Consider the following 19,058-nt stretch of genomic DNA (forward strand, 5'->3'; position numbering starts at 1 on the left):
TCACTCTATGTCCCCATTGTCTACTCTTCCTGTCTGACACACACACACACACACACACACACACACACACACACACAGACCATAAAATGAGAGGAGGCCCTGCTCACAGAAGAAGCTGCATCTTTAATCACAGCAGCCTACACCTGTTTCATTGTCTCGTAACCGCCGGCAGCTTCAGTGCTATCAGTTACACCTGACCTGAGGTCAGCGACTGGGTTTAAACCGGCCTGCTCTTTACGCTCATGTAGACTTGATTTACACCAGACTACTGCTGCTGGTGACATCTCTTCTTCTCAGAGTCCATCTGCAGCATTTCTGAGCAGCAGCGGTTTCAGTTTGGGAACAGCATAAAACGATAGAACCGTAATGATTTTAGGATCCACGTTAATAGATGTGTAAATTCATTACACATCAGCAGCGAGGACTTCTCTGAACTGTTGGGCCTGCTGAGGCAGACTGCTTTCATTACAGGGAAGCACCAAGCAAGCGACCCAGCCGCAGTTCAACAGATATCTATTTTGAATGAGTTACTGTTTCTGTAATATTTCCAGGGCAACGTTGGAACAGAATCTGCTGACTGTTCCGCCCGGTTTGTCTTTGAAACGGGAGCCGTTTTATGGCTGCGGTTCGTTTATTAGCCTTCAAACTATTGTTCACATTCAGCGTCTAAAACAGCTGCAATCAATATGTTTACAATAACGAGAGAGAGAAGAGTCTCGTAGGGATGAACGCAGAGATTTATCCGAATCAAAGTAAAGAGCTCTGGTAAACACGCTGCACAGCTAAAGTTAGCATCCAGATGTGAAAAAGACCGAGTTCCCTCAGACTGGACCTGTCCCTTATTGAGCAGTCTATCTAAACAGGACTGAACGTAATATCTCCGCTCTCTCATCCCTCCCTCCTTCCTGATCTGACCCCTCTAACCTCTCCCCCCCCCTCCCCACACAGCAGGCCTGATCTCTGGCACTAATTCCCTCTTCACACGATATACAGACATTTAGAAGAGATGTTTCATGCACACACTATTGAAAACATGAATGCATGTTCAATACTTCAATGAGACCAGATGTAGCCACCTAAACATAACGGATTACCTCATTCTTTAAACCGAATGTACGCGAGCCTTTCACATTAGAAGCGGTGTAATTAGTAGCTCCAATTATCAGAACAATACGAACATTCAGGCTCCCTCATGTGGCTCAAACGTGAACTGCAGATAGAAATGTAAAATGGAAGAAATTCTGCTCATTTATTTTAATAAAAAGTCCTGCGACCGACCTGTGGGTCCCGACCCAGTCATCCACAGAGACTGTGTTTTAGGGACAGGAGGTTTGATACTGAAGCACCAAACTGAAGCTCGTCATCTCTTTTTGATCGTCCTGTTCACAGGAAGCAGTTCACTCCAGAGATCACACCTCTCGTCTCCTCACTGAGCTGCTCTGACGTCTCTAATTTAGTGCTTTATTATTTCTGCTTCCCAGACACTTTTCACTGTTTGTGGCTACGGGGTGTTAACTCATCATCAGCATTAGCTTCAACTACTTTCAACCACAACCTTTGGCTCCAAGCAGCAGCTGGAAGAGTTGAGGGACGAGTCTCCGATTGAGCTCCAGCATGTGATGGTGTCGCAGAGGAAAAGTACCGCTGTGCTTCTGCGGGTTCTTTTCCCTCTCATCCCCGTCACGCCCCTCAACCCCAGAACAAACTTCCACAAACAAACAAGCCCCATAAAACACATTACGTAAGTAACCCGCCCACACTGGGGCTCGCTTGATGCTCCCGAGTCGAAGGAAAGACTTTATTCTTGGCTCACAGAGATCAGTTTGTGTTCCCCTTCAGCCTCAGATCCCCCCCTCCTCCTCCTCACTGCAGTGAAGATGAGTCCTCTTCCCTCAGAGGATCCCTCCTCAGGCTTGTGCTTGAGCATCCCTGTAATTATATTTGCTCAAACAGGTCAAATATTAGCTGCGTCCATGGGGGCAGGGTTTATTACATTTCCCCCAGCCAGGGAGAAGCTCAGAGGCCTGCGTGTCTGTCCTCAGTATACATTCTGCCGGCCTGAAATAACTGAGGACGGCGAGCTGGAGAGCTTGTTTACAAGGTCAACATTTGTTTCCACTTTTCAAATGAGATGTTGGTGGAGCCAGAGATACGGAAGTGGAACAGTGGTTTCTCTTTCTGCTTTGATCAGAGTCTTTTTCAGAGAGTATTTTCAACAATTAAAATGAAAGTTACAAGGATATGGTTTAATAAAAACAATGTAAGGGAAAAGCTTTTATTTTAATTTTTATTTTAAATAAATATATAAAAAATGTCTTCAATTTTTCTTTTACGTACCTAATGAAGTAGTTCTTTGGTCTTGGCACATCTTTAATCATGTATCTGACTACTTTCCTCACCACATTTCTCACCATAAATCCTTAATGCTCACAGTTGGCCCCCACTGCTCAGTGTGGGGCCAACACGTGCCTCGCATTTCACAGCGCTAAAGGAGCCCGACGGTGGGCTTCCACCACGGACCCCAAAGGAGCATGTTTGGTGGTTGCACTGCTCTAATACGGCGGTTAGAGCTGATAACAGCGTCCGGACTGCTTACCAGAACTGGAGACGTGGTGAGGAAAACAAGGAATACTGACCTGATCATGAGTGCTGAGACACTAAATGGGATGACTGTGGAAAATAGCATGTGCTTGTGAAAGATGAAAATAACTTAACTGTGGCAGTAAAGGAGAAACATTTAAAGAACATGTTTTCCTTTTTTAAATTTTGATCCCAAATGATTTATTATCGTTGCATTCACAGAAGGCTTTCTGGGTCTTTATTGCTATTAGGTCTGTCTTCATCCAAATGATACCCCCACATTTTGCATACTGACGTCCAGGTCCAAAACTGGTACAAATCCCAGAAAATGTAAAGAACTGCATCATGAGCTGGGGTCAGACAGATGTGAATGTTGCGCCGTGCTCAGACTAATGGACTGTCCACAGTGTATAAGCTGCAGGAGCCTGCGGACGGGGCTGTAATGTTCCCAACAGCTGGCTCATAAAGGCTGGGAGGACGGAGGCGGCCGGGGCCTACAGGACGGAAGCGCTCCCTCTGCCCAGCGGCTTCCTGTTTTCAGACACGCCGCTGAAATGAAAGAAGAACCTGCTGACCCCCAGATTCCCTCTCATCGCAGAGTCCAACAAACCCGACACAGTGCTGACAGAGAGGTGGAGTCCTTTGCTGCCGATGTTATAATGAAAGAATTAGAAGGAGTCTTTGTTGGATGGGTGTCACTAGAGACAGTCTTCATGGGGTCCCTCACTAATTAGCACTAGTTTTCACTGATTCCTCCAGACTTGACGTGAAGAGCCAGTAAAGACGACACTCGCCATCTAGTGGTGAAAGTAGTAAATACAAATACAAAAGGGGTCCTTTCAACCAATCAGGCACCTGAACAGTTACCACATTCCCTTTTTCTGGATTTATTTTTGGGGGTTCTATTTCTGTGATTTAAAAAATTGGATTTGGACGATTGGATTTTCAAAAAAATGGGACAATCGTAATGATGATGCAATCATTTAAACGGAGGTTTAGGTTGGGTGAAACAAACCCAAAGCAGAGATTAGGAGAAAAAAAAGAAAATCCCATTGAATGGATTTAAAGAGAGTTTTATAAGAGTTCTGATGCAACCATGAAAATAAGTCGTATACTTTGAGAGACTCTTTTGACGACTCAAGCATTCTGTTATTGGATGGTTTCACTTAAAGCCTCAGGAATCTCGTAGACCAGCTGGAAGATGAACCTTTGTTTTCAAAAGGCGTCTTCAGTTTAAGTTGCTATATTGGAGCTTTTTATTTAAATACATGTCTGTTGAGTCACCGTCTGTCGCCGAACGACGTAACACGATGGTGATTTGGCCGACGGCCGACTGATGAAAGTATTGCAATGTTTGTATACAGTATTTGTAGTGTTATAAACTTGAAGTCTGAGGCGGCATTCCCGGAAAACATGCTGTATTACAGCTTTTCTCCAGTTTTATACGAACACAAAAAGGGAACTTTGCACATAATTCAGAAAAGTAGTGTGCTCGTACGGATTTTCGGACAAATACACTTAAAATAAATGCACTATAGGGATCATAGGATCAACAGCAGCTCTCCACATGTCGACAAGCCAAACTGGCCAATAACTTTTTCAACACGGCCATGTTCAGGTCCGCATTGAGCTGCAGTGATTAAAAACCACAGCCAGTCTCTGGGGATCTGCTTCATCCTGCAGGCTACTGGAGAGAACAACGCATTCGATATTAGTGAGAACAGACCACCTACACTGGAAGCAATGCAATGGTTTGGAGCAATTTTGGCAATATTTAAAATGGATAAGTTGACACGGACGTGTACTACTGGAAGTGAAGGAATGAGACTTCTCCTGAGTTACGACACACAAAATACTGACGCGTTTATGTGTTTGGTTTTCTGTGCATAAGCATATTTACATGCATATAAACATTTGTAAGAGGGATTTCTGTAAAGATGTTGAAGTGAGTTTGTACACATATTGCCGATTCAAAAATAAAAGAATTACAAAAAGAAAGATATTAGTGAGAACAGCTGACTAGCGCAGATGCTTACTGTTATTACTCATTCAGTTAACACATTAATTCCAACAACATAATATCTTAATCATTTACTGTCATTGCCATGGAGCACTGTAAATGTGGACAATGATAAAATATATACAATATATATATATATTTAATATCTTACCACAGATCGCCTAAATACAACGAAATTAAAAGGCAAAACTGTTCAGGACCGAACAGGTTCGGCACGACTCAGTCTTTGCCTTTACTTCCTCTGAAGGTTGGTAAGACATGGTCCTCATCCTGCCGTGTCGTGCTGTCTCAATGGGGACACTCCAGCGAGCTGGATGTTGGTGCCGATTCAACAGGTGATCTCGGTTAAAGCTTTTCTTCCAGACAGAGTCAAGAGTTCACACGGCGTTCGCTCTGATGTCCTCAAGCTGGATAGCGTCCTCATTGTGAGGTCGGATGTCGGGCTCAGGTTTCTCCTCTGCCAACTCTTTCACCTTGGTGTCTTTGAATATCTGTGAAACGAGGCGCTCATAAAACCACTCCAGGTCCTGAGGGTCCTCCGGCCAGGTGAGGTACTCTCTTCTCTGGACAAAAACTCTGACTGCCTTGTACTTCATCAGCTGGTAGTGAGCCACCTTCAGTTGTATCGTATGAGAATGGAGAAAAAGGCCGTTAGTGAAAGTCAAGAACTGTCTATTTTTGTATTTTCAGTAAAAATTGCACAGCACCAGTTTTCTGACCTTTGTGTAACAATGTCAATTTAACGTTGGATTATTTTTAAAATCACCCATGATCAATATTTTTGTGACAATGGATCACATGACTACTTGTACATTACGGCCTGGGTGTAAAGACTAACTCAGCGGCCTTGTACACACCTTCCCCACCACCAACATGATCAGTACGTTGGTCAGCTCCTCCAGCATCCGGCCCTGGGCCAAAGTGAACGCCTCCAGGCACCAACCATCTAGAGAGAGACGCCACCCAGTTAGTTTCTTTAACCTCTACCTTTGTCAGGGTTGAAAGGAGTAATAGAGGAGTAATAACGTGTGAAATAATTAAACATTCACAACAACAATGGTGTGGGAGTGTCACTCAATGGCCCATTGACCCCAAGTGAATGCATGACGACGAACATCTCTTGTTCCGTCACGGCAGGGTCGCACAACTCTGGATCGCCGGGAAAGTGATAGGCGGGTTGTGTTTCTCCAAAAGTTTATTTTTGTTTTAACAACTCTTCGCAGTTTTTTTGCGGCCCCCACCGCCGTAGCTTGAACACATTTACCCACGTTCAAAGAAATGACAGGATTCATTCAGTGGTGATCGTTAGATGATAAGAACAATTCCATTGTTATATCTGTTGGTCAGATTTTATGCTACAGTCAGCAGATCTTTAGCTTAGCTTAGCATTAAGACTGGGGGAAACTGCTAGCTTGGCTCAGTCTAAAGGTTAAAAAAACGCCTCTAAAGCTCACTAATTATCACTATATCAATAATATTGTCCCTACAGTATAACCGAAGTGCTAAAGCATCAAGTTGCGGTTCAAAAAGGAGATTGGGCACCAGATTATTTCTTGGCAGGGAGGAGGGGACTTCCTCAAGTCTCTGCTGGCTGGCTGGCAATGTCACATGACTCATAAGTCACTGTGCCATGGCCAAGAAAGCAGCCAGGTGAAAAGTGTGAAAACCACTGGAGGTCAGCAAAAACAAGATTTTAAGGAGGAGTTAGGATACCCAAAAACAAACATATAGGAGAACAATATGGATCTTCTCATCCAACTCCCGGCTAGAAAGAACATTAGTGCATCTTTTAAAATGTCAAACTGTTCCTTGAAAGAAAGCAAAAGAATATTTCATGGCCAAAAGTGAAGCAGACTTATGTAACTTTGTGCCTGTTACTACAAATGAAAGTCAGAAAAACCGTACCCTTAAGGAACTCTTTGGAGACAATGCACACGGTCTTCCTGCTGCCCCAGATGGCATCTCTGATGTTGGAAAGGTGATCCTCGCCTGGCAGGAAGTCTCTGGCCTCGAAACAGCAGCGGAAGAGGTTCTCCTCCGAAAACTGGTTATCCAGCTTCTTCAGCAGAGCAGCCTCCACCCAGCCATAGTCGTTGTCGCTAAAACAGAAGAAGGCATCGTGCTGCACTTCGTCCACGGGAGGCGTTGGCTTCGGGCCCTCGAGAACCCTACCCACGATCTTTTTGTAGATGATGAATATGCGCCCTCGGAGACGGGCGTAGACGATCCCGCTGAGGACCACGGCGAGGATGAGGAGAGCGGACAAGATGAAGAGAGCAAACTTAAGATCTTGGACGGCCTTTTCGTCGTCTTCCTCACACGGTTTGACGATCGTGGAGTATTCCAGCAGAGGAAGATTCTGGAGAGCGGCTGGGAACTCACACCTGTACTCCTCAATTGGACTCAGGAAGGTTACATTCGTCGCGTTCAGCCACTTCGCGAAGCTCTCCAGACTGCAATCGCAGTGGAACCGATTCGCAGCCAGGCTGAGGAAGCTCAGAGACCGAAGAATCGCCGGGTCCGGGGAAGCTAAAAAGTTGTTTGAGAGGTCGAGTCTCTTCAGGCCAATCGGAAAGATGTCCGGCTGCAGATAGGTTAAAGCATTGGACGAGAGGTCGATCTCTATGATCGAGCCTAGGCCGCGGAAAATCCCTTGTGGGAGAGTCGCAAGTGAGTTCAGGCTTAAATTAAGACCGAGCAGATTCTCTAGATTATCAAAAAGGTCGAGGCACTTCCCCTGCGCCCAAATGGTATGCAGGGAACTGTCGTGAAGATCCAGCACTTGCAAACTATTATTACGAGGTACAGTAACTTTCGGACTCGGTGTGCACCACTTGATGGAGTTGCCCCCATAGAAGAAATTCTCGAGACGATTGAAATTAGTAAAAATATTATAAACGTCCTCCAAGTTAGTTAATCTGTTGTCTGCAACATCTACGTGGATACTGTTGTTGCCCAATGCAACAATTTTACTTAAGAATTTAAGTTTATTGTCGCCCAAAAATAGATACTCTAAATTTGGTAATGGCGCCGGAGAACCCAGTTCTCGCAGTGAATTTCCAGTCAGATATAGCGCTCGTAATTTTGGAAGACCGCTGAATGCTTTGTCTCCTAATGCACCAATGTGGTTGTTGGATAAATCCAACACCCGAAGGTCCATCAGATTGGTGAATGTGTGAGAGTATATTTCCCCCAGGAGGTTGGATGACAGGTTGAGCAATCATAAATGTCCTTGAAGACCGTCGAAGGCATTTCTGTTAATCTGATTGATTTTGTTCATGGAAATGTCAATAATGATCGTATCCTTTAGAGGACTTAAAAAAGCCTCCTGCAAAGCAAATATACGGTTTTTAGACAGATCCAACGTGGTAATTGAACTGTTCACGAGGCCTTCGAATGTGCTTTTATCTGGGTCGGGAAGGTTGTCGTATGAGAAGCCTTTGCCTATGTGTCCAGAGAATAAAAGGTGACGAATCGGAGTACCCTCTATTGCTTTGAAAAATTGCCTTGCTGTGTTCATGTTAAACCCATTGCTGGATAAGTCAAGGGTTATAAAACCCATCCCTCTGAAAGGGTTACCGCAGCTCTCCCAGTCAAAGCCTTCACTATAGCTGGTATAGAACTTATTGGATTGCAAGTTCAGGAGTTTGAAGTATTTCCCCCGGAAACCAACAAGATCATCTTCACACAATCGTTCAATCTGATTCAATTTGAGGTTTAGCTGTGTGAACTTTGAAAGTCTTGAAAAGAACAGTCCTGGTCGAACTCTCACTATTTTATTACCAAAGAGGTCGAGCGTTTCCAGGGACAAAAGCGGCTGCAGATAGCTGTCTGCTAGTATGGAGTCTGCCAAATCGCAGTAATCCAAAAAGAGGTGTTGTAAATTGAACAGTCCTGCGAAAGCCCTCGGCTCCATCTGAAGGCCAATATTGGAGCCTAGCACCAACCTTTTCAATCTCCTCTGCCTGAGGAAAGCGTTGTTCCTGATGACGAGCTGCACACTCTGCCCTCCAAGATCTAACTCCTGCAGCTGGTCATAGCTTCTGAGCAAGCTGCTGTTGATCTCACGGATGCTGTTCATCTCCAGGTAGAGGTGGGTGATGTTGGGAGGCAGAGCAGGAACACTGTTGTGCCGCCGTGAGGCGCAATTAGCCACAAGTCCGTTCAGAGTGCATGATGGGTAGCATGTGGGTACCTGCAGGTAGGAGGGTTGCATTATTTCTGTAAATTGAAAAAGGACTGAACGTTATAAGTTTTAAAGGAAACATTTTAGGGAAATTTGCCCTTTTGCTTTTATGAATCTTTTATGAATCTGAATTAGATTGCCTTAGGATACAAAATAATATTTCTGATTGCTATCTTCTTACTGTTCAGTTTGAGAAAACAGACAAAATACAACTTCAATGATCATGAAACAATCTAAATGTGATACACATACCTGTAGGTATAATCCGATGAAAACCGACTGAAGAGCCAGTGTCCACATTCTGTTCCTCAAGAATGCCATGTTGTTGCATCGGCTCAGCAGTGAACATATAACAGAGGACGGGTAGGTATTTGAGCATTTAGTAACGTCTGTAGAAAAAAGATTGTTTGCTTTAGCCGGTTCATAGTTCGCTGTGGAGCTTCAGCGGCACACTGCTCAGTACACAACCATTCATGCCTGATATGAGCTTTAATAACAAAGCTCTATTCGTATAGCTGACATGTTTGCCTTGAGCAAATAACTGTCCTATTGTAATGACCACCTGCCATACAAGTTACAATTACATTTTATTAGAGTTTGTGACTCTAAAATTATGTTTTTTAACAACAAGGTTCACTTCACTTTCTTGCCACATTCAAACATAACAAGTCTAACTTTACATTTTTTTTTTTTTTGCTGGCGGATTCGCGGGCCACATAAAATGACGTGGCGGGCCGGATTCGGCCCGCGGGCCTTGAGTTTGAGACCCCTGCTCTATATGCTCAATTATGACCATTCTCTTTTTAACCATCCAACTTTATGGAACTGCAAACATTGGTTAAATACCTCTTTAATAATTACAACTGGATAATACTACTAATTCATAACTTTTAAATATGTTACAAAAAGCAGACATGATACTTTATTTGGTATATGTTCTCCCTGTTATGTGTAGTGAGTAGGCAGTGTTCAAATAAACTGTGTACCCCTAATAATAATACTTCACATAATAATACTTTTTAGTGAATAAGGGGGCGGGGCTGTACTGCGGAATGTGTTCCGTATTTAAGTTGATAACGTCATAACGGCGCTTCTCCTGCGCATCAACACCAATACACAATCATGTTACAGGCTATTAACGGTGTTAGCAGCTTCACCTTAATACCTGTAGGCTAAGAGCTTTTAAAATAAAAGCTGCTACGTAACTTTGAAAGTTTTCGGTTTATTAACGTTACTGAACAGGCAGACTGACTGGCTTATTGCACAATGTAGGCTATTTTTAACAGCGGATGTTAGTCGATAACAGAGTTCAAACAACCCAAATGTTTTCCCAACTCTCGAGAATGTGTTGGAGAAACCGACGAAAATGAAGCGAGTCCGTCGCACACGTTTCAGGCCACAAATCGTATTTATGATTCGCAGTTTACAGTGATAATGAAGTGAACATCTTACCTGTGTCGGTGTTGTGTGAAATGGGACAACCCTTCAATGTCTCTCCTGTGTACAGAGTGGGAACCTCCTCCCTGCAGACCTGCCCACCACAACACTGCTTATGATCCCGATAAATATCTGCTCTGAGGCTCGTCGACATGCGTGGATTTGTTAACTGTCAGTGAGGAAAACCCGTGAGCAAGATAAAGAACATGTCGCAATTTCCTAAATGACACAATAACGTTTTCATCTTTCAAAGATAGACTTTCCTCATTGTCTTGCTCTAGCTGTTGCATTGGATCCTCGTATTAACCTCCTGAGACCCATCCTATTCATTTGTGTCCTCTGTAGTGGACCGTTTGGTTTTGCAGCTCTCCTTTTACTCATTTGAGTTACCATAATAAGTCCTGCTGTACACCTGTCATCATGAAAAGTAAAAAACAAATAATGATAAAATAAAATAAATAATATGTATCTACTGATCTGTGCAAAAAATGTAATTTCGGTATGATGTCAATCATTTTAAGCATTTTTATAATCAAAATCGCTGAATTTGCGCATGCCCTGTTCAAACAGAGAGGAGACCCGAGAGGTGAGGCAGCGAGGAGCTGTGCCTCACCTCAGATTGCGCAATCCCTAACAAACTGGTTTGAGCGCGTGCCTTTTGCTTTCTCATTGTTTGTCACCACTGTAATATTTGTTGACACTTGTATTATAAGTCCTTTCGTTCCATAGAATAGGACATGTATTGTATTTCTCGTGTGTGTAGAACATATTCAGTCTTGCTGATCTGACATTAAACCGCAGTGAAGAAGCACAGAGGGGAGCAAACAGTACCTCTGCCTCACTGAAGGGGGCGAGCGAGGGCCCACGGGTCGGGTTCATGCTTGTAGTTCCGTTACTCTTCTTCTACACTTCTCTTCTTCTTCTTATATTTTGCTTTGACCGCAAACATTGAAGATGAAATATCTAAGCTTTATTTAGTTCTCAAAAAACAGGGAAATATGACCAAATCAACAGCAATTCAACGTCGGACAGGTAAAGTAACCTTTTATGTGTTTGTTCTCTTTATAAATCCCTGGTTGTTACACTGAATTTGAGTATTTTGCTCCTTTTGTTTTGTCGTGTAAAATAAAACTAACTCTACATGTTGTTTTGTTACAAGGAGCTGAGGGGGGAGAACGACGGCCTCTTCACCGGGGACAAACATTCAGCAACCGTAGCTTTGAATTAAGACATTAGTCCTTTATATATCATCCTTGTGTTAACATTATTGATACAGGTTTCTCTTTTCATCATTTTCTCAATGTGATTTGGACAATTTTGGAGAAAGTAACCCTGCAGGGGAGGGTGACTGCCTTGCAAGCAAAAAAAGGACAACTTATAGAAAAAATATAAAGTATGTGCATATGTGTTACTGCAAGTTAATAAACACGTTTGCTGACATTTGTTTTGCTGCTGTTGTTTTTGTTAACTGTCCTCTGCCTTAGTATCTGCAAGTATCCAGGCTCTTTTCTCTGCTAAGATTCATTGAGAAATAAATAAATATATATGTATATATACATGTGCGTATATATATATATATACATTTATGAACATATGTATACATATATACACCGAAGGATGCAGCTGCTGGATTAGGACAGAGTCCGTGTTTACAGTGGAAGCAGATACCAAGAGCCAAGTCGAACTCCTAGAAACTCCTGGCTCATTCAGCAGCGTATGCCCCGCCCACTACATCCATCATTTTCTGAGAGCAGAGCTTTTTGTTTTGAGAGCAAAGATTTATTTTTTGAAAGCAACGATTTTTGATTTGCAGCCAAACATTCTAGTTTCATAAGCAAAACTAACAAATAATTTAATCTCAGTTTATATATTTTTACTTACAAACTTGATTTTTGATTGCAGTGCGAGAAATTTGCTCTCAAAACATTTGTTTTTGTTTGCGTAATAAAGACACAAATATACCTTCATAGTGGCGAGATATAATGAATGTGACAACCAACCCCGTTCTCCCCTACTGTTACTTCTACTACTGCTGCAACAACTATTACCGACACAAGAATGAAAAGTGATGGATTAATAATTTGGACATTTTCATTCTAAAATAAATTTTTATTCCATTATTTTCAGGGGAGGTGTTACATTTTAGAAGTTATTCTCCAGTCCATCCACGTATCCATTTAACATGTTTTCCAGGCTAAAGTGTGCCTAATGAGTGTGTGTGTATGAGGACATTAATGGGGTTCCTTATAACAGGGAGCTGTGTGCACGTATTCATGGTTGACCTGTAGTTCTCCTCTTTCTCCACAAGGGGGGGGCAGTCGGCCCGTGTTTGAGGCAAGACTGGCACAGAGCGCTGCATTCATTCACTTTTTTTTAATAACTTAATAATGCACAAACTTAAAAATAACGAAACAAAGTTCTTTGGCATATTTTATTGCATTGCGTCTGGTGTATTTGTGTTGAATGGCAGAAAGACCAGTACTCCAAGGGCAGTGAAAAATATTTGTTTTGTATAATACTTCTGTTGTCTCGTGAGTTCATGGTGGCATTGTCTCCTGTTGCATCACTCCTGTCTCCATAATTGTTTTTGCTGAGTCACCTCATTGTCTCTGTGGTTGTTTTTTGAGGCTTCACCTGTACATTCACGTGTCGTGCTGTATCTGTCTATGTATATATATATATATATATGTTCTTTTTCTTTTTCTTTTTAAGAGTCACTCGTCATGCGTAAACTGTGCGCTTCGTCCCCCGCGGCTTTGAGCGCGCCCCCGCTCTCCATCTTCCCTCTGCCGCTGAGGATGCGATGAGCCAGAAACACCACCAGCAAGATAAAGAACACGGTGCACACTATGATCCCCACGAGACCCCCCGCCGTCACCGCCGAGGGCCGCCTCGTCGGATCCGGACGCGGCGCGGGGGATGTCGTGGGGACGCCCGGGGTCGTGCCCTCTCCGGAGCCCTCCGATCCTCCGTCTGTGTCCGTGTCATCCCCGTTTTTGACGCACTTAAATTCTCCAACAAGCGTGTACCCTGGAGAGCACGTGCACACGTAGCTGCCGAACGTGTTTTCGCAATCCTGATCGCAATACAAGAAAGAGCACTCGTCCATGTCTATGCAGACCGTGTTCGTCTCCCTCTCCTCCGCCAAGTACCCGTCCGGGCAGTAGCACTGGAACCGGTCGTTCGGGTCGCACTCGGCGACGCACTCCTCCTCCCCGCAGTGGAGCACACACTTAGTCGGTGCCTTCGGGTCCTCTTTGTATCCATCATAACAAGAGCACTTGTAGCTGCCGGGAGCGTTACCGCAAATGTGCTCGCACGGAGCGGACGCGCACTCGTCCACGTCGACGCACAGGTCTCCGCGCGCCTCGTATCCATCCTCGCAGACGCACTGGAACCCGCCGACGACGTTGACACACATGAAGTTCTCCCCGGGACACTGCCGCTCGTCCCGGCAGTCGTTAAAGTCCACGCACGACCTGCCATCCTGCGCCAGCTTAAAGCCGTGGTCGCACAGGCACGCGTAGGAGTCTTCGTCTTTGTAGCAGGCATGCGCGCAGTGCAGGGCCACGCACGGGTTGTCCGCGCCCGTCACCTCGCAGGTGACGTTGTTCGTGGGGTTGACGGCCTGGCCCGACGGGCAGAAGCAGACGGGCCTGTCTTTGGGGTTCACCGCGCACCTGTACTCACACCCGCCCTCGTGTATCTCGCAGCGCCAGGGTGCCTGCAGCCACTGCTCGGTGAAGCAGACGTATTTGGTCTCGGACGGCATCCGGATGGCGGTGCTCCCGGGGGGCAAAGACAGCACATCCTCGCCCACAAACCCCATGGGGGTCCTGTAGGTGACGGACTCGCCCTGCGCGGCCGTAAGACCTTTGCACGGGTCATTGAAGCTGTACTCGCAGAGGAACCCGGCCAAGTGTTCGCCGCATGGTTCCAGGACCCATTGAAACTCGTCCTCTTGGGAAACCGAGACGCAGCGCTGAGAGGAACAGCTGTCGTCCAAACCCGGGGCCCAGTTGAAGAAGTCGCTTTCGCTGTCCTCGGTCACCCACTGGAAGCCCCTCAGCTCAGCAGCAGAGTCCGGGCAGCCGCTCGCCAGATGTAAGCCGATCCAGTACCGCCCCGTCAAGTTCCCCAACAAGATGAAGAGAATATCGTGGGAGACAGACGACCGCACTGTCATCAAATGTCCTTCCCGGTCTCTGCATCGGTCCTGCGCGGCTGTGAAATCGCTGGCGTGATGGAACACAGTGAAGCACTGGGTCCCGATGCAGTACCCGTTACTCGGCTCTATCCCGCCGGCTCTTCCCATCAGGAAAGTCAACAAGAAAACAAATAGTCCCGTAACGTCCCTCATGTTTGAACCTCGCTGCTGTCCGTTTATGTTCTCGCGCGTCCCGGCAGTGTATATGCTTGTTTGTTTTTAGAAAACGTCAAGCTCGCATTTATAGCCCTCCGACTCCATATTTAGTACTCTGGCGGAGGAAGGAAGTGGCTCTTAATCATCCCTCTCCGCTGCTCACTGTCTCTCCCTCTCCCCATCCCCCTTCCTTCAGAAACTTTCTCCTCTGCAAGGCGGACCACATCCCCAAATTACTCACGGCTTTTACGCACGTATACGCAGCGAAGCCGCGCGCACGCAAGTGGAGGAGGGGGCATCTACCCAACGCCCCCAATGTGCAGTAGCCCCTCCCCACACCACTCTTCACTAAGTGTGAACGAGTTGTTTATTTAGTCTCGTGGTCAGACTTTAAATACATTTTAGCTTGAGGTTAAAACTTTGACAGTTTAGAACTTCGTTCCAACACATGTTGACTTGTTCCGGACATTAACGTGAACATGAGCGTCATCATAGCTCATAACTAGGCAGAATAAGGAAGAGGTTGAGACGATGACAAATCTTGCAATGTGTTGATTTTCATCTGAGACTTGAGGTCAGCAGTGAAATGTCGAAAAACTGCATAAAATAAGAGAAAAAGAATAAAACACTACAATGCAAAGGAACGTCTATTATTTAAGGGGGTTTCTCAGTGTTTCTTCCTCTCAACTCATGTATTGTAATTATGATTATTCTGTTATGAATATTGCTAAGTGACACCAAGTCCCCCTTGCTAAATGATTAGTAAAAGTACAAATATTAATGAAAATGAACCACACACCAACATTTACTGTTCAGAAGTTTATTTATCATTCAATTGTGAAATATTCACCGACCGCTAAAAGCTCCATGAGCCGTCAGTAAAGGCAACAACATTCAACCTCATGTGACTGTCAGTGGTAGCACAGCATTATCAGAGAATACGGTAACATGTCCTTCAGTTATAGTTCTAATGTTCTCAGTGTTATACAGAAGGAGTCGTGTGCCCAAATCAGGACCTGGAGAGAGACGGGATGCCCCCAGAAATACAAGTCTCTTTAAGTCAATAAACATTTGGACATTCCACAATGTGGATATATCATTTCGGATGATCTCCGTCAGGGAAGCGCATGTGAAAAATGGCCCGTAACACCTGACTATACACACTGCTGTGAGTTATCAGACACGGTTTCCATAGCAACCGATGCATCCCAAAACAAATAGTGGCCAAGGACACTAAATGTAATAAATATAAATATAAAACTAGCATATTAAATGAGAAAACATTGGTCAAACACAAAAACACCACACACTAGAAGAAGAATGTGCATTTGACAACAAAAGCTCCTTTTAGCTCCACTAAAGGTTTACAGTGTCACGTTACAGAAGAAGCGATACGCAAAAGTGTGCAAAACGAGGATGTGGAGCAAAAGCCCTTTTGTTTTCCTTTTTTAAAGAACTTAACTACAGCTCAGTACAGTGTAACAAGACAGCAGCTAAGTGACATCAGACATACAGCTGGTTCTGGTGTGAGAGAATCTCGTCTTTCAAATACATTGAAAATGAAAGGTTGACATTGCTGGATTTGTAGTAATTAGAAAAAGCAACCATACTAACTTATTGGTACCATGTAACAGCCTCTCGTTTGTTTTATAAGTCCAAAAAACTGTCCTCATGGAAACAAAAAGGTTGAAGTGAGACAAATGAACAACAATTATATACAAAAATCTACTGAACATTCATAAATCAAGTCCAATATCTAGGACTTTACTTTATCAGATATAATGATTACTCTGACTTAAGATCTTAAGTTAGTGGCAACTGTGGCTAAGTGGAGAGCAGGGCCGTCCTTCAATCAGAGAATCAGCAGTTCGATCTCCGGCTCCGCTAGCCGCATGCTGATGTGTCCTTGAGCACGACACTTAACCCCAAACTGCTCCCGTAGCCTACGGTGTATGAATGTGATCGAATTTGAATTGTAGGTCGCTTTGGATAAAAGCGTCTACTAAATGACTGTAATGTAAACATACATTTTATTTTTGGGATATTTTTTATAATTATACCATTGTTGTATGAGTATTGTATATCTTTATGCTTTTTTGTGAAATCTGGCACCGCATTTACATTAAAAGTAGAACAAAAAAAATTCCCATTGTGAACCAATTTCTTTTCATAGTGAGTTAGACAATGGTTGGCGGGCCACCCGTCACCCTATCACGGGACAGATCACTGCTTCACAGAGTGTTGAGGGCAGCTTTACAGATAAATAACCAGTTTCCTGTGAAACAATATGTGATAAAAGTCCAAAACTTGGACGTCTCTTGAGGAAATAAACTAAAAATCAAAAGGTCGAAAAGCAGCATACTTCCTTACGGGTGTGATTAAAAGTATTTATGAGTCACTTTTGAAGTGTTTGTCCATAGACAACCTCTTGTATGTCTCCGAGGTCACCTGCTGCAGATAGAAAATATCGATGTCCGGGTGTTTGATGGAGGAGAGCTCGAATCTGCCGCAACGCTTGACTGCGTTTCGGATGAGAAAGTACACTAGGGCCGCGCACAGCGCCATGAACACGCCGATGCCCAGGACGCTACCGGTCTTGACGTAAGAGGGCACCGCAGCCGGGTGTGCGCTGGCTGGGCTGGGGTACGGAGGAGGAGTGGAGCCCGATCCATCGTCCTCCTCGATGGGCACGCACGTGTTCCTGTCCTGGTGCAGCCTGAACCCCTCGTCGCACAAACATCGGTAACTCCCGAACAAATTCACACACTCGTGGTCGCACTGCCCCATCTCGCATTCGTTGATGTCGGTGCAAAAGGGTGCGCTGCTCTCCCCGTCTTGGAAGTCTCGGATGTAACCGTTGGGGCAGTAACACGAGTCCTGGTCGTTCCTGTCGCACCTGGCCGGACAGTCCTTCTCGGTGCAGATCATATCGCACTTGGTAGGGTCATGGACCGCCACCATGAACCCCTTCGTGCACATGCACTGGTAAACCCCATCAAACTTGTCACACATGTGCTCACACTTCTCACAGATCGTGACGTTTACGCACCCCCCATCCTCCTCGATGAAGCCATCACTGCACGTGCACTTGAACCCTTCCCGGGTGTTCTCGCACTCCTCACCCTCGCCTGTGCACGGGTTCTCCTCGCAGGGACCTGTGGTGCAAGATATGTTGTTCTGATGGAGGACCTTCCCCGCGGGACAGATGCAGGTGTGTGTCGTGGCGCTGCAGTTGTGCTCGCAGCCCCCCCACAGCACCTCACACGTCCAGGGAGCTTGCATCCAACCCTCGGAGTAACACACATGCTTCGATTCCGGATATATACCGCCAACCTTAACCGTTACCGCGGTGGTTCCTGGTGGAAACGTTTCCGATTCGTCCGCCCTAAAGTCCATGGGCGTGGGCGTGGTGTAGTTCACCTGCACGTCTCCGTCTGTCTGTAAGCCACTGCACGGCTCCTCGAACGTGTACTGGCACAGGAATCCGTTCAGGGTGCCGTGGCACGGCTCCCGCTGCAGCTCGTTTTTGCGTCCGGTCGTCACGGAGATGGACGGGCAGCTTTGTAGACCTGCTGCAGCTTCCTCTGCTGCCGTGTCTGTGCTGGGCAGCTCCACCCAGTAACTACCGCTGACAGTCAATATCTCCTCTACCTGTTCCAAGCCTAACGCGTACAACTGTCCGCCAGAGTCTTTGCAGCTTTTCCGTGCGCCTGTAAAGTCCTCGGGCTCCAGGAAAAATGCGAAACACTGATTCCCGGCGCAATGTCCGCGTTGGGACAGGACCGTTTCCTCCAGCGCGCAGAGGACAACCACACAAATGAGCAGCGCGTTTGTTGAAGGAAGCATGGTGGCGATGTTAGAAAAGTGGTGACCTGCGGGGGTGTAGAGCTCCGTGTTCGACGATCTGAAGCGGATTCAGCGACTGGAGGCTGAGCATAGCCCCCCATTTATAAAAGCCTCACACTGTATTTTTTTTTATGTCGGACCAGGCGAGGAAGGAAGTTCCGTCCAAAGCCCCGCTCTGATTGCTCAACCCTCCCTCCCCCGCTGTCCAAAAGCCTTATCTCAAAGAGACTGTCCCATCAAAACACACACACACACACACACGCACACACACATACACGTTCAACGACAGAGCGCACACACATGCACGCACGTGAACTTGTAATAGGGGGGGGGGGGGGGGGGGGGGGGGGGGGGTGAACAATATCCCATAATCCTCTCCCATGAGTTTTCTAGATTTAGATGATATTCCAGTAAAGCCTCCAGGGAAGAGAAGAACATCTCTCCACTCTGACAAATACATGAAGAATCTTTCGTATTGTCTTTTTTGTGCCTCTTCCTCATTTAAGTTAATACTCTGACAACAATATGCCAAGCAAAGAACTAATCATGATATGCTCCATGATGTCACAATTTGACATGACATATTTCATATTTAGAAACTCCGGCAGTAGATGGATCAGTGTTGA

At 45.3% G+C, this 19,058-nt stretch overlaps 3 protein-coding genes across 3 annotated transcripts; all 3 read right to left on the reverse strand.

Moving 5' to 3' along the window:
* Nucleotides 1-4,977: 4,977 nt before the first annotated feature.
* LOC306711634 (toll-like receptor 5) lies at nt 4,978-9,157 on the reverse strand (the record flags this gene model as incomplete). Its single annotated transcript, XM_079180650.1, is given in 5 exon segments — nt 4,978-5,214; nt 5,458-5,546; nt 6,506-7,820; nt 7,824-8,795; nt 9,039-9,157. Coding segments are annotated over 5 exon segments (2,682 nt in total). The 5' UTR covers nt 9,108-9,157.
* Nucleotides 9,158-12,389: 3,232 nt separating this feature from the next.
* Nucleotides 12,390-14,748, reverse strand: thbd (thrombomodulin). Its single transcript, XM_079180028.1, has one exon. The coding sequence runs from the start codon at nt 14,581-14,583 to the stop codon at nt 12,931-12,933; it is 1,653 nt and encodes a 550-aa protein (XP_079036154.1). The 5' UTR covers nt 14,584-14,748; the 3' UTR covers nt 12,390-12,930.
* Nucleotides 14,749-15,409: 661 nt separating this feature from the next.
* Nucleotides 15,410-18,587, reverse strand: LOC306711321 (thrombomodulin-like). The gene has a single exon (XM_079180198.1). The coding sequence runs from the start codon at nt 18,430-18,432 to the stop codon at nt 16,975-16,977; it is 1,458 nt and encodes a 485-aa protein (XP_079036324.1). The 5' UTR covers nt 18,433-18,587; the 3' UTR covers nt 15,410-16,974.
* Between the last annotated feature and the right edge of the window lie 471 nt (nt 18,588-19,058).

This window comes from Pholis gunnellus (genome assembly GCF_910591455.1).
Source record: "Pholis gunnellus genome assembly, chromosome: 19".
Taxonomy (NCBI): domain Eukaryota; kingdom Metazoa; phylum Chordata; class Actinopteri; order Perciformes; family Pholidae; genus Pholis; species Pholis gunnellus.